A 24,573-nucleotide genomic window follows, 5' to 3' on the forward strand; every position below is an offset into this window, starting at 1 on the left:
AACATACTATGGGGATAGACTATTCCGATTTCAATTCCAAAGGATTTTGATTCTGATTCTGACTGTGAAGCAAACGGATCCTCATATTCAGTTGGTCATTCTGTGTAATGAACTAGTTAATTGTATGAAAAAAGATCAGCATGGTCACCGATTTACCATTTTCAGTTTTAATGCTCTAGTTTTTTATTGAACAATTTTATTATACTAGTTCAGTTATACTTCACATATGTTAATATAAAACATAAAGTATTTTCTGCAAAACAGAACAATTAATGATTTAATGATGCAATATTTCAATTTGTGAAGTAAACTAACATCATTCATTGTTCATGGAAAAATCAATTATTCAAGTTAACATTGTTCTTTCTTCTATAATTATAAAATCCAATTCAGCAAAGATGAAGCAAATCTGATGTTTGAAATTAAGAATAATGATGTATTAACATAGCATGATCCATAAAAGGACTATGTATGAACATTGCCATAATAGAAGAAATTTTAATGATTTATTTCTTCATGTCATCCATGGCATGCAACACCCTAACACAAACGGATTAAGCTGAGTTTTGATGTCCGCTCTCTTTTGGACCCACACCAATATGGCTTGGGGGTGTATTTTGAGACCTTGGTGGCAAATACTATTAAGCAACTCAGGTCTAGCAGAAGTTGGGATTCTCTAAGAGCTGAACTTTGGTGTGCATAGTAGTTGAAGGACATTGTCAAATTGTGATTAGCTGGTTTCTATGAAAGGCTGAAGGGATTTGGTGTGTAAGAAATCAAATCAGAGAAGCTAAGGCTTTATCTATGGATTCTGAACAGCTCATTCAGTTGGATCCCTAGGCCTGCTGATAGCTTAGCAGACAGCTTAGCCAGATTGGGAGTTTCAACACTATCTGGAACCTCTTTGACTGGTTTCATCCATAGATAATTCCTATTGGTGTGTAGTTGCGTGGAGCTGATCAACCACAGTATCACTTTGCAATTTATAGTGTTGGGTTAGAGGATGTAGTTGAAGGGACTGGAGTGCATAGTAGTTGAAGGAGATTGGCAGTACCATCTAAATTTATCCATAGATAATTGCTCTTTAACTGGGTTTCTCTAATACCGCCCTCCTCTAACCCAGTGTCAGTATTTGAGCCTTAAAACTTAGGCTGCTAGAGAAGTGAGAAGCCTACAATTTCTGATCTTCTAGACTTGTAAAATACTTTAACAAGATCAACAATGCCTTAAAACTGGCATTTCTGACCTTGCCGGCATGTTACCTATATTTGAATGATCAACATTTCCATCAACACTGACATTTTAAACCTTTTCATGTCTTTTCCCTCTTTTGTTAACCCCAAACCTTGGTCTGGTAAAAGCAATTTCTTGGGCCCTACCCTAGGATGGATGTTTGGACCTCTGTTGATGCTATTTCATAGTTCATGGCTGGATCCCTGGCTTCCATGGTGAATAGATTGTTCAAATGGGCTGAATGTTTGGCTGACTTGTTTGCTGATTATCTTATATATTGTTGATGGTGGAATACTGTGGTCTGGCAGGTTTATGATATGCGTTTTGAGTTAAATGAAGTAGAAGCAAGGAGTGAGAGATACCCTTCAACTATATCTTTCCTAAACTTGTTGAATTCCCTGATTGCGGAAGAAAGGGATATGAATGATAGAGGACGCAGGTACTGATATCTGTATTGCCTTTGCTACCCTTGCTTTCAGTCTAACATTGAGTGTCACACTTTTCCAGGTTTGTGGGGATCTTCAGGTTTGTGTATGATCATGTCTTTGGGCCTTTTCCTCAAAGAGCCTATGCAGATCCAAGTGAGAAATGGCAGTTGGTTGTTGCTTGTCTTCAACACTTTCAAATGTGAGTATATAATTGAGTGATGTAAAGTAAATTGTATGTCTACATAATTTCTAGCTTTTTTAGGTATTACTTGGATGCTGCAAAAAAAAAAATTTCTCATGAAAAAAAACAAAGAAGAGTTATGCTACCAATATTTCATCATACATTTTCTGTTTTGAACTACCTTCTACCTAAAACTTCTTATGCACCTTACGAAGAAAACATTGAGTTATGCCAGTAGCATTTTTATTTTATTTCATCTTTTTTGCTTATTTCTTCTTGTACTTCCTAGATGCTTTATGCTGTTACATACGATCTTTTGTATTGCTTCTTACTTAGTGGTATGTTTATCATTATCATCTTAGACCAACTTTTTGTCCCACACGAGGAAAGTTCTATTTTATATAATGGATGAAAACCAATTAGTGGTTTGGATTGTCATATTTATATATTGTGCAGGATTCTGTTCATGTATGACATTAAGGATGAGGATATTGATAGTGTTGTTGAGCGATCTCATCTTCAAAGTGTGGCTCAGTCAACTCCTCTTGAAATGCAGCTCCCTGTTGTAGAAATGCTAAAAGTATGCCCTTTACAATATATTTATGTTTTCATCCATTTACATGTTGATTCTAAAGCTAGCCATAAATTGGAGGCTTGGTCGTGTTTATTGTGATTTTTTTGACATGGCATTTGTTTTGTTCAATTCGTTAATGTTTTAAGATGCTTTTTAATTATTAAGTGCTAATTCTGATAATATTACAGGACTTCATGAGTGGTAAAACTGTTTTCCGCAATATCATGGGTATTCTTTTGCTAGGAGTCAATACTATCATGAGTGAAAGATCTAGTAAAGTTTATGGTCAACTTTTGGAGAAAGCTGTTCATCTTTCTTTGGAAATTATTATTCTTGTTTTGGAGAAGGATTTGTTTCTTGCTGATTTCTGGCGCCCTTTATACCAGGTTGGTATCTTCATTTCACATTGTATAATTTTCATTGGTTGCTTTTTCTTTGGTTTAATTAGAATTTTGTTTAATGCCAAGAAGATTATTTTGATAGACTGTGTTTTCTATGTAATCAATCTTATTTAGGGAATAGGTGATATTTAAGACAACTTGTCATTGGGGTAAGGGCTTAAAAGTACATAGTGGCAATATTTTAAAATGCGGAGGCGTGACACGAAAACGAGGCATTCCACCACCTAGAGGTGTAGTTCAGAACGTAAGAAGCGTCAGGCTCCTGAACACAAGGAGGCGTAAGCCTCCTTAAGAGAGGTGGATGAGGAGGAAGGAGGAAGGGGAGGAAGAAGTTGAAAGAGGATCACATTTTTTATTATATTTAATAAAAATCTTTTATATTAAGAAGAATGCAGAATGCATACCTCCTTATCTTTCCTTCCCTTTCCTTTCCCTTTATTTTCTTTCGTTTTTCCTTTTCTCTTTTCTTTCTTTTTCTTTCCCTTCCCTTTCTTTTCCTTTCCGTTTTTTCTTTTTGACTAAAGATAAGGTAAAATTTTATTAAAACAAAGATAACAATACAAGAGGGTCCCCCCAAAACTTACTTTTGGGACAAGATCACAATGCTTTCATTTTCCTTTCCTTTTCTTTCCTTTTCTTGCTTTTTTTTCTGTCTTTTTATGAGGTGTGCGTGAGGCACATGAGGCGTATGCCTCTAGCACGCTTCATGAAATAAGCGCATGAGGTGTATGCCTTAGAGGTATCTACGCCTCTGGCATATGCCTCAGGGTATTTTGGGGCGCCTCGCCTTGAGGTGTGCCTCTAGGCATACACCTCCCACGTCTTTTAAAACACTGCATAGTGGAACTATAATATGTATGTGCAATAGCAAGAATAGAGTTTGGTTTGGGTTGTGTTGGGTTTACTTGAGGGTTAATCCTAGTACAATCCAAAGTGAAATTGGCTTGGCAAAACTCAAACCCAAATCCAATTGTCAACCTGATCCAACCCAATATGACTTTTTCAGGTTGGGTTTGGGCTAACCCTGCCTGAGTTGCAGCTCTAGTCAGAGCTTAAATATAACCACTTCACCTCCCAAACCTTGAGAGAGAGAGAGAGAGAGAGAGAGAGAGAGAGAGAGAGAGAGGCCTAGAAACCTTAGATATACCAATAGACCAAATAGACACAAAGAGAGTACCTATACTCTCCAAACACGGCAAGCTGACAAACCCATCCCCAATAAAAAACACAAAAAAACTTTATATACCAAACCAAACTTTATTCCTAATCCTACTAAAATTAATTTAACCCAAGGACAGCAGAACTTACTAAAAATACTAAACCATAAGTTTACTAATAAATAAAATTTAGAGGTATTTGAATGTTATCATGAATGGTAATTCTGAAATAACAGTAAATTTCTATAAATTTTACAATGGATATGGCAATATAGTATTAAACAAAACGGAATGGAAAAATAAGGTTCATGTATTTGACATAGTTGTGATAAGGGATTTGTCGATTTCTAGGAAACTTAAAACCTTATTCTTAAGACACCTATAATTAGAAAATAAATTTAAAAAACTCAAATAGTATCAATATCCCATCACATAAAGATTTTGAAATTGGTATAGGGAGATGTAAAATGTCTGTTTCAGTGGAAATGTCCAAATATAGGATACATGTCAGATTTTTTTTTTTTTTGGATCAACCAACATGTCAGAAATATTGTGTGGAAATATTGTATAAGTTATAGATAAGGTGGAAACATTGTCAAGTATGCAAAATATTAGATCAATATTTAACAAAATGATAAAAGAAGCATAAGTACAGCCTTTTAAATTATCACCTTGTTCCAAACCATGAAATAAAGCTAAGAAACTAAGGTTAGTAGACAAAATTATAAGTTGCAAAATTGCCCTGTAAACTATATGACAGTGTTAGATAAAAAAAGAAGTCATAGATGGTGCAAATGATTCTATTAGATTGACCAATTATCTATTACACATTGCTAATTCACATATCTATAATATCTGGGTTAATGTGCCAGTTGTTTTCAATTGGGTCCTCTAATATTTTGTGTTGGTACCCATGGAAATGGAAACATGTCATGGAGATATTAGCAAATGCATGGGGATTTTAAACAATGGATGGAAAAACCAATTTGTTTTTCCATGTATTCTTTCCGTGATTCAATATTTGCATCAAGCAGTGAAGCGTGACTTGGTGTATGTAGAAGGCTATAAAAGAGCAGAGGGACAAGACCAAGCAAAATGTGGTTCTAAGGATTTAAGATTTGACAGAAAACTTGGTTCTTGATGGAGGGTAATGTTGGGACAGGATTCTCATAGTTGACCCCAAATATTTGGAATTTAGGTTCAGTTGAGCTGGGATAATTTCATTTTTTTTTTGTTCTGTGAGACTGTGACTTAAATATTAAAGATTCTCCTTTACTCAATTGACACTTCTATATATTATTCTGAACTATCTTAATTTATATCTGGTTGATGAATAATTAAATATTATTTTTGTTCAGAATGATTTGTTCTTTCAAATTGTTTTCACCCTGAGTGAAAATTGCATTTTCTTACAGTCCTGTGGGGTAAATAATAATTATGAAAAACTCAAAGGTTAGTATGTAATTATGGTAGCCTCATAAGTGAATGAATAAATTGCATTGTTTCACATTTCTTAAAAGTTATCGTATAGGATTAACGGTTGTAGACCAAAGTGATTGGTGAAATCCTAACTAAAATACAAAATAAAATTGGGAATGATATAATTTTGGAATTAACATTAAATCTGCTTTGTCCTCTGCATATAATAACTATAATCTAGTGTGATCTCAGTTTCTTGTCATAGCCTTCTGGATGACTCTTGACAGAATTGAGGTGGTTGCCTTACATTGTTGCCCTGGTTTATTATTAGGCTTTATTTCCTGGTTAGGCAAACAAATCTGTGCTTACATTTTTTGCTCCTTTACCTTGTGCAGCCATTGGATGTAATACTTTCTCAGGATCAGAATCAAATAATAGCTTTGTTGGAGTATGTGAGATATGATTTTCAACCTCAGATTCAGCAATGCTCTATCAAAATCATGAGTGTTCTAAGGTTTTTCCTTCCCTGTATCTTTTTTTTTTTTTTAATTAATAACCACAGGAACTCATTAATCTTAAAAATTTAAGAAGTAGAAAAGGAGAAAAGTCTGTCAGAGGTAAACCCTATCTCTCCCCTCAAGTTGTTGCTATATTGCTATTATGCCCAAAAAATTTGATTCCTCCCAACCCCTTGTTTGGCTAACACATCAGCCACAGTTTGCAGTTCTTTTTCACCGGAGGTATCTCACTTCCATGTCCCGTTAAGCCATCTCAATTTATTCAATTATAGCTTCTTTTGTCTTTCCTTTCTTCCCACACTGTCCAACAAATTGCAGCCCTCACACACCTCTTTACCTGTATCTTGGTTTATGTGGTCTGGTGATTCATCATTGTGGTTTACTCCATTCTCTTTTTTAAGGCTTTAGATGTAAAGGTTATTTGATGTTTATATGCAAAATACAAGTTTCTTATTCATGCTTGTAGAAACTTCTTAAATTCTTTCTTGTCAGTTCTCGCATGGTGGGTCTTGTACAGTTATTGCTAAAATCACATGCTTCAAACTGTTTGATCGAGGATTATGCAGCTTGCCTTGAATTACGCTCAGAAGAGTGTCAGATCATTGAGAACTCCAGAGATGATACAGGCGTTCTTATTATACAGGTTGGTCCATTCTTGTCTCTTCTGTGGTAACTGGGAAATTGTTTGTATTGTTTCCAGAAAGGATGATGTAACTATTCTCTGTGCCATACCAGCTTCTCATTGACAATATTAGTCGACCATCCCCAAATATTACACATTTGCTGCTCAAGTTTGATGTGGATTCATCTGTAGAGCGGACATTACTACAGCCAAAATTTCATTACAGGTTTAAATAGTTCAAAATTATTAAGAATTTTTTGTTCAATGCTACTCACCTTGTATCATAATTTTATTATATATTATTATTATATCTTGTGCAGTTGCCTAAAGGTTATTCTTGGCATTCTGGAGAAGTTTTCGAAGCCAGACATAAATGCATTGTTGTATGAATTTGGTTTACAGGTGAGATGGGAATCATTCTAATATTAGAAGAATTTTTGCTTTAGGTTCTTTTTATTTTACCAATATCTGAGAGTTTGTTATATGCAGCTTTTATACGAGTTATGCTTGGATCCACTGACAAGCGGTCCTATGTTGGATCTGCTCAGCAATAAAAAATACCAGTTCTTCCTGAAGGTACACATTACCATGCAATTTAAATTTCAGTTTTGTTTCCTTTGTCTTATGTTGATCTATTGGCACATATCTGTTATTGTTTTATATTATCTTTGTTGCCTCAAAGCGTACTACTACTTTTTATGTTTTTATTGCTTTTGTTGGTTATTGACTCTTGGCTTTATTTCAGCACTTGGACACAATTGCTATTGCTCCTCTTCCTAAAAGGAATAATAATCAGGCCCTTCGTATAAGTTCACTGCACCAGGTACATTTATTGTCCATGTTTTTCACTAAATGTTATTTGTTCCATATCTTACACCTATGCAACTGAACTTATCATACTTAATTAGTTGCATTAATCATGTGCTTTACTATGCCTTCCTTTCCTGTAGTTTTAATTGAAATGGTTAGTACATCAGGTTTTTCAAATGATTGGTTTCTCTAGGGTTTGTGATAAGACTTGCTTACTGATTCTATAAAATGTGTCTCTTGGTTTTGAATTGTTTGGCATCTCTAAGACTTGGACACATGTCCAACATGACTCGTCATGCATTTAGGAGATTCCATGCAACAATGTGGAAAACATTAATTTTTATTTGCTTGTGCTTCATAAAGTTCTTTAATGTAGGATTTAACTGGAGTTGATCTAGTTGACCATGGGTGACTAGCAGTACATTTTATGTGAAGGACTTGTTCTAGTTGACCATGAGTTCTTAAACCATGGAAGTAGGTATACGGATAGCATAGCATTTATTTGATAGGAGGCTTTTGGTCAGAAGAAATTGCTTCAGATTATCAAGTGTTTATGGATGCTTTTGGTCATTGCCAAACTGCATAAGGGGTAAAGTGAGGAAATTTGGATACTAGTAAGAGTCATAGAGTCACATCAATACTGAAATACAAAATTGGATAAGAGAGAAGGGGTGCAGGCTTTATGTAGGCATAGGAGGTTCAAATTAGAAATGATTGGGTGTGGGATGTATGGGGTGATTCACAGGTTGATGCAGATACATATTACAGAAGCAAGAAAAGAATCCATGGAGAAGAAATCCAGTTTCCCAATTCCTACACGAGTTTCAAAATTTTTAGGTTATTGATATACTGTGATTTTTGAGTTTTTAAAATTATTTTCAATTGTAGGCGACTTACGAATAGGGTTTTAAGTCTTCTGAAAATTTACTATTATTAGTAAATCAAAATTACTATTTATGATAATTTCCAGAGTTACTATTTATGGTATTTCTACTAAAGTTGTGAGATACCATTTTTAGTAATTTAAGAATCCTTTACATTATGTTAGGCTCCATTTGGATGGGATTTTGAGCTTTGGGCTGTAAGAAGCAAAAATGAGCCAAAAAGTGTTTCAAATGTTTGCTAAGAGTTGCTTCTAAAATCATAATAATCTATAGTCAAAACACTTTCAAGCCCAAAAGAACAAAGCCTAAAATTTGGGAATTTGCTTTTGGGCTTTAAAAGCACAAATCCTGAAACCTATCCAAACACAACCTTTGTTTTAGTAGTATCAGTAAGGTGTTACTGGATTGTTTAGGAGTTCGGTGGTCACTGATTGCTAAATCAAGTAGGTGGTAGGGACACTATTTTTTTATTTTATTTTTCCAATGGAGTTCCATTATATGGAACATGTCCAAGCTTAGCCCATGCACATTTTTGGAAAAGAGAAAACAAGGTTATCTATCAAAAAAAAAAAAAATGAAAAGAAAAGAAAACAAGGTTGTGAGGGTGGTTGATAGGCCTTGCCATTGCTGATTTCCTGTTGTTTCTTTCTTTATTTATTCATGTTTCTGTTGGGCTTTATTCATTACATTTTGTTTTTGGGGTATGGGCCTCATTTTTCATTTTTTAGTCTTTTTCATGCTACTGCCTAACTAGGGGCATTCTTGTAATTTTGTTTATCAGTTTCAGCAGTTGATATAAAAAGTAGTGGGGTGGAACAATGGCTCCCCTCCATTAGATTGCTGCCCCATTCATCCTATATTCCTTGTATTCTTCTCTACTGTCTTGATCATCAATTTCTATTTTTTCCTGATTATTATTTCTGTTACAAGACAAGTAACAGAAAGAGAGAGTCGCAAGAACGGAGAACTGATGACTAGCATCCATGGGTTCCGTTGGAATGTTAAGACAAGCATTAAATTGGTACTCCATTCCAAAATTCTTTCTGCAAAAATCATTATGTGTGCTGCTTTCGTTCTTGCAAATCTGAGTTTCTCCAAATTGATCACGTGATGGAAAATAGGAGGATCTTCAGGGCCTGGTTTCTATTAGACAGGTCAAAGATTTATGCTTGCATGAATCTTTGGTAGACCTTGGCTTGCACCATCATGAAATCCCAAATATGTGAGTGGTACTGAAGTCAATCTTTGACAGACCTCTTCTAATCAATGTATCCCTAGAGAGACTGTTCCTCGTTGTTCAAGTGCTCACTGTGAAGACAAAGTCTGTGTTTGATGGATTGAAAATTTTCAAATCAGTTCATTGGGAAAAAATTCAAACTGTCATCAACCAATACTAGTGTAATAACCCAAATAGTCCAATTTTGTCCTGATCGTATTCTCAATGAAGTCTCTTTTCTATTAATAGAGCAAATAGGAGTAGGTACAATGAGTAGAAGTACAGAACAAAGACAGTAAGAGATAAGTCTTCTTATCTCTCCCCAATTTACCTTTCTCCCTTACAGATGTGTCCAAAATAAAGATGCTTCCCGAGCTATGAGGGTGCTACTTTCTAGTTATGTCTCTCAGAAACATGTTTTCATCTTCTTTATTTTAATTAAATAACTGTTGAAATAGTGTTGGGAGTTTTATTTCTAGTTTGTACCATTCCTACCCATGTTGCTTTTGAATTAAAAGGTTATCACTTTTTTCTGGTTGGATCATGGATGCCTCTAATATGTTTTAATTATCTCTTAAGTGTCACTTATTTACAACTTCATTTTATATTTGTTAAGTCATCCTTGTAGAAAGAAAATGGGAGGCCCCTTAATATATTTTAATCTTTTTAAAGCTTATAGCTAAAGGATAGCTATGCACCACAAATAGTGTAAAGGAGGATCTTAAGGCTTTGAAGTGGAAGTGAACCGGGAAACATTAGAAATAATAGAATTATTAAACTATTTACTTGAAGGGTAAACTTTTAACACAAGGGACACATTATGGATAATTTGTATTTAATATGCTATTTACTTTTATGGAAAAATTGCAATGCGAACCTATAAGAAGTTGTACTATGGTATTTAATATAATATTTACTTAGTGAAAATAGGTGTGGCTAATTGCACCCTGCTAGTTTTTTTATAAGGTAATTGAATGTACTCCTTTCTAACAATGATACTTTCCAGAGGGCATGGCTTTTGAAGCTTTTGGCATTGGAGTTGCATGCTGCTGATTTGACTGTAACAACACATCGAGAAGCATGTTCAAATATCCTTGCTCAGATTTTTGGATGTGATGTTAGAGAATTTGGCTTGAATCGTGATATATTTCTGTCATCTGCATTTGAAGCAAATGCTGACCATCCTAGAATTGGAGCTACAAATAGGAGCAAGGTAATCTAAGAAAACCTTCTGAATCACTGCTTTTATTTATATTGTATATGCATTATAAGTTCATTGCTTATCTTGACTTGGTTGAAATATCCATGTATTTACTGAACTTATCAAAAATTAGATTTGCGTATTTCTTATCTAGTTTTAATTTGATATTCTGTATCATTGATGGGGAATATGGCTCACATCGAGTTACATTTGGGTTGGCTTGTGAGTCAGGCTGGTCAAGGTATAAATTCATAAAAGATTAATATGTAATAATTTGTTGGGGTAAACTAAATATGGTAACTACATTTTTCTTGGGGTGTGTTACTGAGGTGCCTTCTGGACGATTTGGATCCAATATTAAATATTTCCCGTATAGGTGGTCTGCGAGGTCAAATATCAGCACATTGGATGCCCTGAAAGGAATTTACTGTATGTGTTCTTCTATTTAGTCACAATGACATATATCTGGAAAAGAAGCCCCCACAAGTGGTGGCCCATTGCATGGTTGAGACCACTATGTTAAAGTGGTTTGAACAATTCTTCCTTTCCATCTTCACCACCTTGGCTCAGGACTTAATGCCATTCTCATATCCTGTTGTTTGAATTATGGGCATGTGCTTGTGCCAAACAACCAGGAGTTCTTGTAGAAGAAATTTCCAACACCAAACAGTCCTTTTCATTTAGGAGCTGCTTGCAATTATTGGACGAATCTGTCTTAGAGTTATGATAACTCCTATTTCATGCATTATATGTGTTAGCAATTTTGTTATTCTGTATTATATTTGATGTGTTCCTCCATTCATTTTGTATCCTGTGATGCCATAATTCATGATCTGTTGTTACATTTTTGGTTTTGTATGAAGGGGATATGTATTTCATCATCAGAGCATTAGATTATCATTGTTTTGGTGATAGGCTTGCTATTTTCCGTGTTATTTCTTCTCTGCAATTACAATGGTGTTTTGGTTGCAAATTTCAGGTTTTAGAGTTGCTTGAAGTAGTCCAGTTTAAATCTCCTGATACTGTTATGAAGTATTCTCAGTTTGTTTCAAAGAAATACGAGTTGCAGGTAAGATGAGTTCTTGAGGGTATCTCCTCCCCTGTTGGGTATTTCTTGAAGAAACCTTAATCATTGTGCTTTGGATGTTGCTAATGCTCTTAACTTTAAAGGTAGAAGATGTACTTAGAAATCCTGCAACTTCCGAAAAGGGTGGTGTCTATTATTATTCAGAGCGTGGTGATCGTTTGATTGATCTTACTTCATTCCGTGACAAGCTATGGCAGGTTTTGTATCAGTACACAGTAATAAGGTTTTGGTTTTCTGCTAGATGATCAAATCATAGGAATTCTTAGTTCGATTATGCAATACTTCCCTTTTAATTATTTTCATGGTGCAGCTTTTTTTACTGACTTTTTGGTCTCTTCAGAAATGCAATTTTGTTAATCCACAGTTGGGCTCCTTTGGTGGTGAAGTTGATCTCAGTGATCTAAGAGAGACAATCCAAAACCTTTTGAGGTGGGGATGGAAATACAACAAAAACCTTGAGGAACAAGTTGCCCAACTTCATATGTTAACTGGCTGGTCACAGTTGGTAGAGGTGAATGCTTTTCCACTTTGTCGTGTTCCTTGAAAGAGTCCACTGACATACTTGTGATTTTTTGCACGTTCATTGACCGTCTTCTTTTCTTGATTGCTTTCAGGTTTCTGTATCTAGAAGAATGTCTTCTCTTGAAAACCGTTCAAAGGTTTTGTTTGAGTGAGTCAATGTTTATTGCTAACAGTATTCTTCTACTTTGCCTAGAAGTTCTCTAAACATTTCACTTTAACACTAGCAGGGTGCTTGATGCCTCTTTGACTGCTTCAGCTTCTCCAGATTGTTCTTTAAAGATGGCAATACTATTAACTCAGGTATAATCACCTTGTGTTTTTATTTTAATTTTGTTTTATTGTCTTTGTTCTTATTGCTGCACAAGTGTATCTGCAGTTTGCCTTCATTATTAAATTTAACTATCTTAATTGACTGAAATGTCAATAGGTTGCACTCACATGCATGGCCAAATTACGGGATGAACGATTCTTATGCCCCGGTGGTGTAAATTCTGATAATGTGACATGTCTTGATATTATTTTGATGAAACAATTGTCAAATGGGGCTTGCCATTCGGTATTGTTTAAGCTTATCATGGCAATTCTGAGGCATGAGTCGTCAGAAGTCCTGAGGAGACGGTATGATGTAATTGGGTCAGCAATGCTGTTTCTTTATTTGTTTTTCATTGCATTTTGTAGAGGAATCTGATTTTTCTTGAACTTTCTAAAATTCAGCCAGTATGCATTACTTCTTAGCTTCTTCCAGTATTGTCGGCATATGCTTGATCCAGATGTCCCAGCATCAATATTGCATTTTCTATTGCGTGAGGAACAAGGTGGAGAAGAGGATCTTGATCTCCGAAAGGTGCCTGGCTTTCTTGTCCTTGCATCCTGAGTTGGTAGTTTTATGTTGTACTTGCATCCTGAGTTGTAGTTTTATGTTTTTCCCAGATTGATAAAGAACAGGCTGAACTAGCACAAGCCAACTTTTCTATTTTAAGGAAAGAAGCTCAAGCCATCTTGGATTTGGTAGGTTCCCTCCTTTATTGATGATCATTTGGTGTTTATATAATTATCATCATACTAGTCCTGATTTGCAAGTGGAAATTCACGGGCAAAGATCTATATCTATTTCTGTCATCTTTGTCGTATAATTTTCTGTGGAATCTGTGTTGTGCAAATGTGTGAAAGATAAAAAGAATCCCCTAATTTATTGATCCTGCTACAATTAATGAGTTTCATATGTAGTTATGCACTAGGCACATAAAGCATCATCTTCGTCTTTGATTTCTGTGGTGCTTCTAGGCATCATATGTCCTTTAGGGAATAGGATGAGTTATATTCAAGAAAAAAGCTTCATTTATCAGGAAAAGGTGTTCAAGATAAAAAGTGCATTCCAGGATGGGGGGTGGTGGGGACTAACCACTTGGATAAATGGCTCTTTCATACTCATTTATCAAAAAGAAAATGGATCTTTCATACTAATGGAAAACTGTAAGCCTTGAATAGTTTTTTGATGAGGAAGAGAGTGCAGCAGAGTTGGTGATAAAGGACTTTGTAGTGACAATTGACATGGGCCTATGTGGTAGGAGATTGAGAGGAAATACTCTCTTATAGGCTAAAAGACCATGGTTGGACCTCAAAAGCTACTGTTTTGACTTCTAGTTATCTTTTAGTGGCGTGAGTAATTAGTAACTATTTGGTAGGTGTAACAATTGGTTGGCTTCAGGCTGTGTCTAACACTCTAACTGTCTATATATATATATCCAGGCTCAGACCCTATTACATGCATCAGGTCTGGGTCTTGTCTGTTCTGTATCCGGGTATGAGAAAAGTGGTTCCAGATCCACCAATTGATTGGAATTAGTTGGGTAATGGGTATAAGGAAATCGACACAATTCTATTGATAACTGTTAAGGATGAACTGTACTCTCCTCCCTCCTTTAAATTTCAAGATTCACATAGGATTGCTAAAACTACAACTCAGGATGGACACCCTCCCTTGGAACTGTTATTGATACACAATTCTGGTATTTGCTAACCTGGTCTGCGGTTGGACATGATTCCAAATGGGTGTTAAATCTGTAAGCCTGAGTTTGACCATATCATGCTTGGGTAAAAAAAGTATGGGTTAGACCCCATTAATTGGAGCCTGGTATGTTGGGTATCCTAGTATTCAGGTACCCATTAATTGGGGCCTAGTATAATTATTACTCCTTTGTTTCTTCTCTTTCCTTTGTTATTGTCCCTTCCAGATGCTCTGAAGTTGTAACTAATTCAAAATGGAGGGAGCCAATGAATGAAGAAATGATGGCTTTATTGGAAGGGGTTTGTGTAGATGGAGGGCGATGATTATAAGGAGACATTTGCTCCTATTGCAAAATTGAACACTGTACGGGTTTTGTTTTCCTTTGTAGCTAATTCTCTTGGGAATGACATCAATTATACATTAAAAGTGTTTTCTTAATTGGAAATTTATGTGAGATGTTTATGGATCCTTCTAGCTACAGCTTCCAAGGGAAGGTCTGTAAATTGAAGAAAACTTTCTATGACTTTGTGGAACAAGGAAGAATATAGGATATATTCAAAGTATTGCTGATCACACAATGTTTGTAATAAAGCAAGGTTATAAGCTAACACATCTTATAGTATATGTTGATGATATTGTGGTAATAAAAATGATTTAGAGGAGATATAGAGGTCAAAGATACTCTTGGCTTTTAAATTTGAAATTAAGGAACTTAGCCCCTCAAAATATTTTCTTGGAATTGAGGTGGCAAGATATGATAAGGGCATGTGTCTATGTTAGGGAAAATATTCTTTGAATTTTTTAGATGGAAGTATTAAATAGGTACAATGGGTAGTAGGTTGGTTGATAATCCCATAGAGCATAATTGTGGCTTGCGAGAGTTTGATGGTGATCGCTATCCAGATAAGGAGGGAATCGAGGGTTATCAAAGGTTGCTGGGTAAGCCAATCTACTTGTCCTTCAATAGACCAGACATCACTTATGCAGTATATGTTGTAAGCATAGTTGTCAAGGCGACGCCTAGGCAACAAGGCACCCTTTGAGGCTCACTTTGCCTAATCGCGAGCAGTTTTGTACTATGTATTATAAAATACTTTTTTATTCTTTATTTTTTGACATTATAATTATAAAATAGCCCTAGGATATATGTTTTCTACATAAAAAAATCCATCACCTTGGTGCCTTGAAAACTATGGTTGTAAGCCAATTCATGCATGCACCTATTGTGAGAGAATTCTTAGATATTTGGAAACATGTCCAAGGAAGGGAATACCATTGAAGAAGCATGATAGGCTTGAAATCAAGGCTTTCACAGATGCGGATTGGGTAGGCTCTATAGGGTACAGGAAGTCTGCATTTGATTATTGTACATTTGTTGATGGTAATCTAGTTGCCTAAGAAGTAGGAAGCAGAATGCAGTAGCTAGTAGCTAGATTAAGTGTGGAAGCTGAATATAGAGCTATGGCTCATGGTGTGGCTGAGTTGTTGTGGCTTCACATCTTACCCTGAGTTGGGGGCCTTGGGGCTGAAGATTACTAGTCCTCTTAAGTTGTAGTGTGATAACAAAGCTACCAGGCACACAGGCGAGTTGCATTTTAAGGTATGCACCTTGTCTAGTTCCTAGGCTCAGCACTTTGAAAGGATGTGCATTTGGCGCACCTACATGTGCACCTGTTGCAACTTGTTCTTCATCCCAGGCATGCACTTTTTCAAAAATTGTGCATTTTGCTTCTTCTTTTATGCCTAGTGGTTAGGTCAGGGATGGGGCCCCTCGAACCCTGGTCAAGCCTTTTGAGGCAAGCCCAAAGGCCCCAAACAAGGCCATATGAACGTCTTAAATTCTTGATCCCTATTTGCTGATTTTGTTCATTCATTCATCCTAATAAATGATGTTTTTAAAAGAGCATTAAAATCATAAGATCATTTTTTTTTGTGTTGGGATTAAGAATTTAAGACCTTGACATAGCCTTGTTTGGGCTTGCTTCAAGGGACTTGGTGCAAAAGCGGCTCATGGAATTAGGAATGGAAAATGTTTAACATCATATTAGTTATTTAAAATAATGCAATTGGGAGAGAAATAAAGACATTGAAAGTTTTGCATTCTCACTTTGAATATGTTTTATATGTTATGTTTATGTATTTAATTTGAGCTAATAGGCATAGGATTTTTAAAATTAAAGTTTATTTTTTTAATTAATACTATTTTTATCTTTTCTTAATTTATTTTCATTTTTTCAAATTTTTGATGTTTTTAATTTTGCACCTTGCGTCAAAAAGGTGTATGCCTTGCCTTGTGCCCTGCAATGTGGGTGCAAAATGGCCTTTGCACTTTTTTGTGCCTTGCGCTTTTAAAAATTGCTTTTGTGAACTTTGTGATCCATACACTCCTTCAGAGAGGCAGTGAGCTGATGCCCTTACTAAAGGATTGTCATAAGCGAAGTTTCATGGATTACTTATCTATACTCAGTTTGAGTTGGAGCGTTGTAATGAATGAATATCTCAGGCTGGGCCTTCTCAGTTTAGGAGTGTGCTATATTCTTGACTCATCTGACTATCTTGATTGCCAATAGTTTAATGCTTATTTATGCTTTCTTAATTGTTATGGTTCCAAAGTTGTCATTGTACTATATGCCAATATTATTGTGGTTTTCACATTTTGTAAAGTAATTATGCTTTGTGTCATTTTGTCTTGTTATCTTTCTTGTTCTTATGGTTTCTCCTACGTGTTCTCCTTAACTGCAGGTGACAAAGGATGCAATTCATGGTAGCGAAGCAGGAAAGACAATAGCAATCTATGTTTTGGATGCATTTACTAGTATTGATCAAGAAAAGTTTTTCTTGAACCAACTCCAAAGCAGAGGATTTTTAAGATCCTGCTTTGCAGATTTAAGCAATCTGTCCTCTCAAGTTGGTGTTCTTTCTTTGATTTCATTGCTTTTAAAATGTTTTTAGTTTTGTTTGTAAAAAGATAGGGTCGTTTATTGTTAAGGGAAGAAATACAATGTTGAAGAACAATTTTTCCATTTGGTTTGACAAGTAAAAGACACAAATCATGTCCCATCTAGAACCACATCAAAAGTTAGCGCAAATGATAACCATCACTGATTTTTAGGTCATGTGTTTACTTACACTTTATTACAGTTCCATACGTAAAAGAGCATTATCATTTTCTTAGGCTTATATTCATATATCTTCAGTGCTTGTTTTACCTAATCATGAGGTTATCATTTTCCTGCATTTGCTAGTTTTGCTATGATGTGGGAACCTGTAGTTGTAAAAAGCAACTCAGAGAAGAGGGCAGTGATAAATTTGGAAAATCATACCATTGGGACTGTGTCAAATGAAGGCATATACCTTCATAAACTGATGTCACCAGATTTTACCAACAATTGTTTTGTGGTATTTAAGAGTGCCCATTGAATACTCTTGGATCTCTTCCTTTTATATCAAGAGTAAAGCGACCACCATCCAAAGGATGCATCACTTTACTTTCCATAACCCCTTAAAAAGTTATTTGTAAAGGGCAACTGGCATACCTTGAGATGTCCAATGTAGCACAAGACCGTCCAAGTGAAGCATAATGTGCTAATAAATGATTGACTTAATTCATTCTTGAGGCACATTACACAACCAGCCGGAGAAGATTGGTGTGAAAAGTATTTTACATGCCTTGAACAAACCAATACAAAAAAAAGTACTTTATAAATATTCTTCATAAAGGTCGACTCTAGAACTCTTTTGCATCATAGTATTTTCTCAATATCCTTCAGCTAGCAATCTCTACAACTAGTGTAGTGTTAAGCACTTGCAAATTGTCTGTGACACTTCCTCTTAAGCTATCATCAATATTCTTCATTTTCTGGGGAATGTCTTCTTTCCTAGGATGGTTGGCGTTCACTGGATTCACTGCAAAGATTGTGTACTCTGGAGGCTGAACTTGCTTTTGTATTGAGGATCAGTCACAAGTATGGGAAGGCTGGTGCACAGGTTTTATTTTCCATGGGTGCTTTAGAACAGCTTGCTTCATGCAGAATAACTGGACTGCAGATGAAGGTACTGTTTGTATATGCATCTTTTTTTTATTCCACTTTACTTAGGCTGATGGAAGCATTTGTATCAGGGAGGTTTTAGGTCTATTGATGCCAAGGTTTGCAGAAATGTACCTATGGAGATTGATATGCAAAGAATGGTTGTAGTGCCAATTCTTAGACTTGTTTCTTCTCTGACATCCTTGGTGGATACGTCTGACTTTTTTGAGGTTAATTACCCTCAACTTTTCTTAGTCAGAATTCTTGTCTTTTTCCTTTATAAATTGGAATTTAGCGAAGTGATACTCTTTGTAGATTCTATTTCGTTTATATTATTGGCATTCTCTTTGTGAACTGTTTCTCCCTACTTTATTCTACCAGTTGCTGTTGGGCATGTAGCTGCTGTCTATTTTTGTAATTTAATAACATAATTATTTAATTAGTAATGCCAAGCTATGATTTCCAGTAGTTGTGGATGTTCGTTATTTGAATACTAGTTTAGCTTGCATAAATTTTTCCGGGTGCACTTTGGTATTCTTGGGATTCTCATTGTTCTCATCTTGTTTGTGCATTCTGTTTTAGTTTTCATGTTATAAATATTATTAGTGTTAACTGATTGTGGAATAGGTGAAGAACAAAATTGTTCGTGAGGTCATTGATTTTGTCAAGGGACATGAATTGCTCTTTGACCAAGTTCTTAGGCGGGATGTTTCTGATGCTGATGAGTTAGCATTGGAGCAGATTAACCTTGTCGTTGGCATTCTAAGCAAGGTGAGGGCCTTTACTTGATGTATACAAGATTTAATAATGAAAAGGAAAAACATTGAGATATCAAGAGCCTGTCCTTTTGGTAAATTGGCTCCATGTTTGCCTTGGCATATTGTTTGTTAGTTGGCCTTAATACAAGGCACAATGTGGGCTTTATGCTTATTCATTGCAACCCAAGCACAATGACAACTTCATTTTCGGTGTGAATCCATAAAAGTGGTTTTGTGCTCATTTGTCTAACACATTATATGTTGTTGGCAATGTAAGTTGGCTTTATCCAATCTTAATTTGAAAATGCAATGATGTTTTGGGTATCCTGTAGGTTTGGCCATATGAAGAGAATGATGAATATGGTTTCATTCAAGGGCTTTTTGGGATGATGTGCATTATTTTTCAAACATTACGACCTCTCGAGGTAATGCAATTATTTCTTATGAGATATACAATATATAAAATTTTAAGATTCATATAATCAGTGTACTGAACAATTGTATGTTCATTATCAATGATCAGAACCAAAGAAAGACAGAGTTGTTCTTGTTCCGACTATGCTTTTGTCTGAACTCATACCTTTATTTTCTGGTCACAAAGAAGTCCCTGAGGTTCCAGGTATGTATACTGGAGTTGTGGTAGTGACCTGGTTGCTATGTGATCTCTAAAAGTTTCTAGAAAATCATTAATGCTTTGAAGGTGGATCTCTTTTCTTTTTATCAAAACATAACTTTGTGGTTTGCAGGCTATAGATTCCCCTGGTGATTATAATGCTTCTGCTGGGCAGCAGCAGCCCACATTGAGTTTACTTGCTTCTCTACTTAATACTGTAACCATGACTCTCGAGAGAGCATCCGAGGAAAAATCCTTGCTACTGAACAAGGTAATATGGCTTCTATGATTGAACTTTTTGGGGTGTTTTTCCTTATTCTCAGAGTTTGAACAGTGGTTACTAGATACTTTTTTTTGGTTTCCTAGATACAAGACATTAATGAGCTATCAAGGCAGGAAGTTGATGAAATAATTAATATATGTGTAAAACAAGACTGTGTATCTTCATCTGACAATATCCAGAAAAGGTATGCTATCTTGTGGACATTTTCACATCCGTATTTTGTTCTACTCATTCCTTTCAGATTTGTCTTTCTTTTCCTCTATTTTGATATCAGAGCTGTTAAGTTTTACTGTGTTAAATTTAACTGTTAATTTTGGATTTGATTTTCATTAAGAGACAACTTGTATCTTCTATCCTTATACTCAAATTGGAAGTATTTAAGTTTGCATTGTCCAAAACCACTGTCAATAATTATAAGGCATCTCATGGAAATGGCTTAACAGTTTTATATTGGAAGAAGTACATGCCGAGAAGAGAACAATTTGTAAATAATAATATCAAGATCATGAAGCTTGATTCGCAAGGATTAGATGCTCTCTCGTGATACAGTTAGTAATAGGTCCTTACTGTCAGAACATGAGTCAACTTGTAAATTAAGTTCACTCACTTTTAAATTGTTTTCCTCAAATATTTATTTTTCTCCCTTTAGTTTATTGATGAAGAAAACAGACACAACAAAGTTACTGAGAACCAATGTACCTATTGGTTTTAGACGTTGCGCATTAGCCAAGCCATGTAATTCAAATGGTGGCATGAGTTAATGATAATACCTCATATGAAAAACATGGAGGAGTTTTGAAACCCAATTCCATAGTTATTCTCCCCTTCAATCTTGTGAGTCAATTCATAAAGAATATTTATATGTACCTTAGCCTAGATAGACCAATTGTGTTTATTGATTGATCTGCCTAAGGTCAATTATGTTTATTGATTGATCAATTCATAAAGAATATTTCAATGTAGTTTAGTTATGTTTATTGATTGATCCGCCTAAGGCTTCACTGTAAATTATTACCAATAATTTATGGTCTCTAACAGTTTACTGCTCCATTGTTTCTATGGTTAGGTCTACCGCTGTAATTGGGTTGGATTCCAACCGGATCCAGTGGCATCCAAGTTTGATTTGATTAGCAAAATTGCTACACTGAATTCGATCCAAAATAAAGTTGGACCTAGGGGTGTGAGATTGAATTTGAATTGGGTTGGTTTTTAATCAACGATCTAAAAGGGACTATGTATGAGTATGACTCTGACTTGTATACTTAGAATCAGTGTTTTAAAAGGTATGGGAGGTGTGCGCCTGGAGGCACCCCCAAAATGCCCTGAGGCGTATGCCAGAGGCGGTGGCACCTCTGAGCATGCGCTTTTTTCATGAGGTGTACTAGAGGCGTAAACCTCATATAAAAAGACAAAAAAAAAGAAAAAAGAAAGGAAAGGAAAGGAAAGAAAAGAAAGAGAAGGGAAAGAAAAAGAAAGAGAAGAAAAAAGCGGAAAAGAAAGAAAAGGAAAGAGATGGGAAGGAAAATGAGATCCTCCTTCCTCTTCTTCCTCAGCCCCCCTCTTGGGGAGGCTTACACCTCCTTGCGTTCGGGAGGCTTATGCCTCTTATGCTCTGAACCATGCCTCATGCTTCTAGGTAGTAGAGCGCTTCGTGTCACGCCTCTGCATTTTAAAACATTGCTTAGAATATACGTGTGTGTGTGTGTGTGTGTGTGTGTGTGTGTGTGTGTGTGTGTGTGTGTACTATTATGTCTATATGAAAGAGAATAAGACTTGGATGTTAAGTGAATCAAATAGGAGAATACCTGAGTTTGATCCAATTATAAAATAAATCCTACTTTCTAAATCCATGTTTGGTCCAATACGTGTACATCATCTAAGCCCAAGATAATTGGATTTGGATAATTGGGCATAATGGACATCCCTACCCTACTTATTTCCCAATACTTGGTTAGACAAGCCATAGTTTTAATTTCTGTTAGGTACAAATGCTGATTGCTTATTAATAAGGATATTGGATATAAAAATATGATTAGTTCAGTCAGAAGATAGGGAAAACTGGATCTGCAGTTCTGTTCTCTTTCTTTCTTTTCTCTTCCATTACATACACTCCATGGAAATTTGTCAGATCTCAATTGAATTACGGGAGTGCTAGCTGATCATATTACATATCCTTTCTAGTAAATTATATAGTCCATGGTTACATACCTTAAGAACAAATGTGCCTAGTCTCAGTTCTTCCAATTTGGAATTATGATTAGTCAATTTTGTTTCCAGTGTAATTAAATGAGTCTTTTCATGGAATTCTGCAGAACATGCATTCAAACTTACAACTATGCATCCTTCATTTGAAGTAAATTTTATTTTAAACGAGAAGGAAAAATTTATGCTTTATTATGTACTTGACGTGTTGTACTTAGCCGGCCATGAAACATATCATTAACCTATGAAAGGCATTGCAATTTTCAAATGTTAGGTTTTTGTTTTTTATGTGATCTTCACAGTGGTTTTCCAAATACAGGAGGTACATTGCAATGGTTGAAATGTGCCAGGTTGCTGGCAACAGGGATCAGCTTATTACTCTACTTCTTCCACTTGCAGAGCATGTGCTTAATATTATCCTCATCCACTTTCGTGACAGGTAGAATTACTAACTGCTTGGTGATGTTATTTGCATGCAACTATTTCATGTATCAGTTATCTCTTGATGATTCTCTCATTTATGAAATCAGTGAACCGATTAAAAGAGCCATACATGGTGTCAAGTCTGATTCTGGACAAGACATATCTTTATTGTGCGGGAAGTTGCTTCCGATTTTAGAGAGACTTGAGTTACTAAGTGAGGTACAATTTACCACTGACTTAATGGTTACTCTTTTATGCAATTGTTTCACCATTTATTTTCTCAGTATCATCATGGCATGCTGGAAACTTTGCGCAAATTAGCAGCCTCGCTAAAAATTGGAATTTTTTATTTCCTAGAGCTCGTTTGGGAGGGCTTTGGCTTTGATTGAGCTGTGTTAACCAAGCCACTTTGAAGAAGCTACTAGAATTAACATCATTGGAAAGTCAATTTTGCAGTTGGATTAGCATACTTGGGCTTTCCAGGTTTTTCACAAACATAGCTTCAAGGCTTTCCATGTGGAGCCCACCTTGCAAAGCCAGAATCCACTGCATGAAAGCCCTCCCAAACAGGCACCTAATCTCTTCCATAAGCCCAAGGGCTTGTTTGATTATTGGTGAAGTGATTGACCTCACCTGACCCTATTACACGGGGTTTGGGTCTTCTTTTTCAGTCTTGACTATTAATAGGATTAGTTATATATCTGTATTGAGTTCTGATTATAATAGGGTCAGGATTGGTTTTACCTGTTTTGACCTGATTAAGACAGACATTATTATGTCTTTGTTTGGGGGGCATTAGTACCCCATAACATACTAAATTTTAATCTATAGAGGATATATAAGATATTTTGAAAGAGAGCAACAAAATTAGCTGGTTTATTGTCAAAATACCAGATTAACGGTTTGCCAGTTATAACCAAGTTGGTTGTGATTCTAGTACCTCAGACCCTCTGGATAGGATCTTGGTCTGTGTTTTTCTTGGTTCAGGGCTTGGTCTACTCTGGTCCAGCTAAACATGACATGTTGGGCACTTTATCCTGCTTGGTCAACTTATGAGTTTCAAAGTCAATCCATGCAGCTTTTCAGTAGTAAATCTGAAGTAATCTAGATGTTTGTAACGTGGACTAGAGTTAACTTCCAATCAGGAAATGAATTACAGATAAGGTCCATCACGGGCTGGAACTTCTCGTGTTAGATATGAATGAGATTCTGTCCTATCAATAAATATATTATAGGGAAACTTGCAGATAGGTACCTTGTACTTTAGGGGTAGTCTCTAGGGCATGAACCTTCATAAATATACATTTAAGTTCAATTCCGTTAAACTAATGTTACAATGAGGGATAAAATTATGAAAATGCCTATGTTATGATTCTCTTTTTTCACTATTCACCTTCTACCTTTGGACTTCGGATGCAAACTAGAAGTGGCAAAGTAAGCTCACCCCAGTTTGTTCATTGGGTAATCTCACTTTCGGATGCTTTGCTGCTGTTTGTTTGCGTCTGAACTCCAAAGGTAAGCTCACCACGGTCTGTTCATTTCCTGCTCAAATTGTTTACTTGAAATGTGTTTGAACATTTGCTTACCTGTTACTTCATTTTACTTTTAGGATAAAACTGGCCATAACCTGAAGGTGTTCCACCGATTAGTGTCTTCACTCAAGGAAATTACGATTCAAAAGTTGTCTGTGTGACTATTATCTCTTTATCCAAAGCCAGAGCCTCCATCTATCTTGAGCATTGTTTTACTGTTTTATCCAGGAGTTGCACCTGAGATCATTAAGTGGTTGAAGTTTATGAAATTTTTCTTGATAGGCGTTGAATGTAATTTTTGGTATGTATCCTTAATCATGTGCTTTGTACAACTATTGAAAATGTAATTAAGATATAAATATATAACTTTTTATTCATTCCATGCAACCCTCTTTTTTCTTTTCTTTGTTTTTTCACACTTCATTGGGCTACACAGCGGGGGTAACACCTCCCCCACACCCATAACCCTACAA

General features: G+C 35.7%; 1 protein-coding gene across 2 annotated transcripts in view; it reads left to right on the plus strand.

Annotated features, from left to right (window-relative positions):
* EMB3142 (nuclear pore complex protein (DUF3414)) overlaps positions 1-24,573 on the plus strand; it is an 80,074-nt gene that overhangs the window by 55,212 nt on the left and 289 nt on the right. Inside the window, exons 16-45 of one of the 2 annotated variants that reach the window (XR_016103816.1) lie at positions 1,542-1,672; positions 1,741-1,860; positions 2,299-2,422; positions 2,605-2,802; positions 5,789-5,907; positions 6,404-6,554; positions 6,647-6,759; positions 6,854-6,935; positions 7,023-7,109; positions 7,279-7,356; positions 10,450-10,656; positions 11,624-11,713; positions 11,815-11,928; positions 12,072-12,242; positions 12,346-12,401; positions 12,481-12,553; positions 12,681-12,871; positions 12,968-13,097; positions 13,184-13,261; positions 17,004-17,168; positions 18,144-18,314; positions 18,382-18,519; positions 18,917-19,060; positions 19,380-19,472; positions 19,571-19,666; positions 19,794-19,931; positions 20,027-20,127; positions 22,465-22,584; positions 22,676-22,787; positions 24,178-24,401. Coding sequence is in view for 1 of the 2 variants with exons in the window: in XM_088959874.1 (XP_088816000.1) it covers positions 1,542-1,672; positions 1,741-1,860; positions 2,299-2,422; positions 2,605-2,802; positions 5,789-5,907; positions 6,404-6,554; positions 6,647-6,759; positions 6,854-6,935; positions 7,023-7,109; positions 7,279-7,356; positions 10,450-10,656; positions 11,624-11,713; positions 11,815-11,928; positions 12,072-12,242; positions 12,346-12,401; positions 12,481-12,553; positions 12,681-12,871; positions 12,968-13,097; positions 13,184-13,261; positions 17,004-17,168; positions 18,144-18,314; positions 18,382-18,519; positions 18,917-19,060; positions 19,380-19,472; positions 19,571-19,666; positions 19,794-19,931; positions 20,027-20,127; positions 22,465-22,584; positions 22,676-22,787; positions 24,178-24,261 (3,675 nt within the window). In the remaining variant the exon portion in view is untranslated. Of the gene's footprint in view, positions 1-1,541; positions 1,673-1,740; positions 1,861-2,298; positions 2,423-2,604; positions 2,803-5,788; positions 5,908-6,403; positions 6,555-6,646; positions 6,760-6,853; positions 6,936-7,022; positions 7,110-7,278; positions 7,357-10,449; positions 10,657-11,623; positions 11,714-11,814; positions 11,929-12,071; positions 12,243-12,345; positions 12,402-12,480; positions 12,554-12,680; positions 12,872-12,967; positions 13,098-13,183; positions 13,262-17,003; positions 17,169-18,143; positions 18,315-18,381; positions 18,520-18,916; positions 19,061-19,379; positions 19,473-19,570; positions 19,667-19,793; positions 19,932-20,026; positions 20,128-22,464; positions 22,585-22,675; positions 22,788-24,177; positions 24,483-24,573 lie in introns of those variants that run through there. The other variant, XM_088959874.1, reaches the window with a different exon arrangement.

Source organism: Nelumbo lutea, chromosome 8 (genome assembly GCF_056320005.1).
Source record: "Nelumbo lutea isolate HS-2025 chromosome 8, American lotus-T2T, whole genome shotgun sequence".
Lineage (NCBI taxonomy): Eukaryota > Viridiplantae > Streptophyta > Magnoliopsida > Proteales > Nelumbonaceae > Nelumbo > Nelumbo lutea.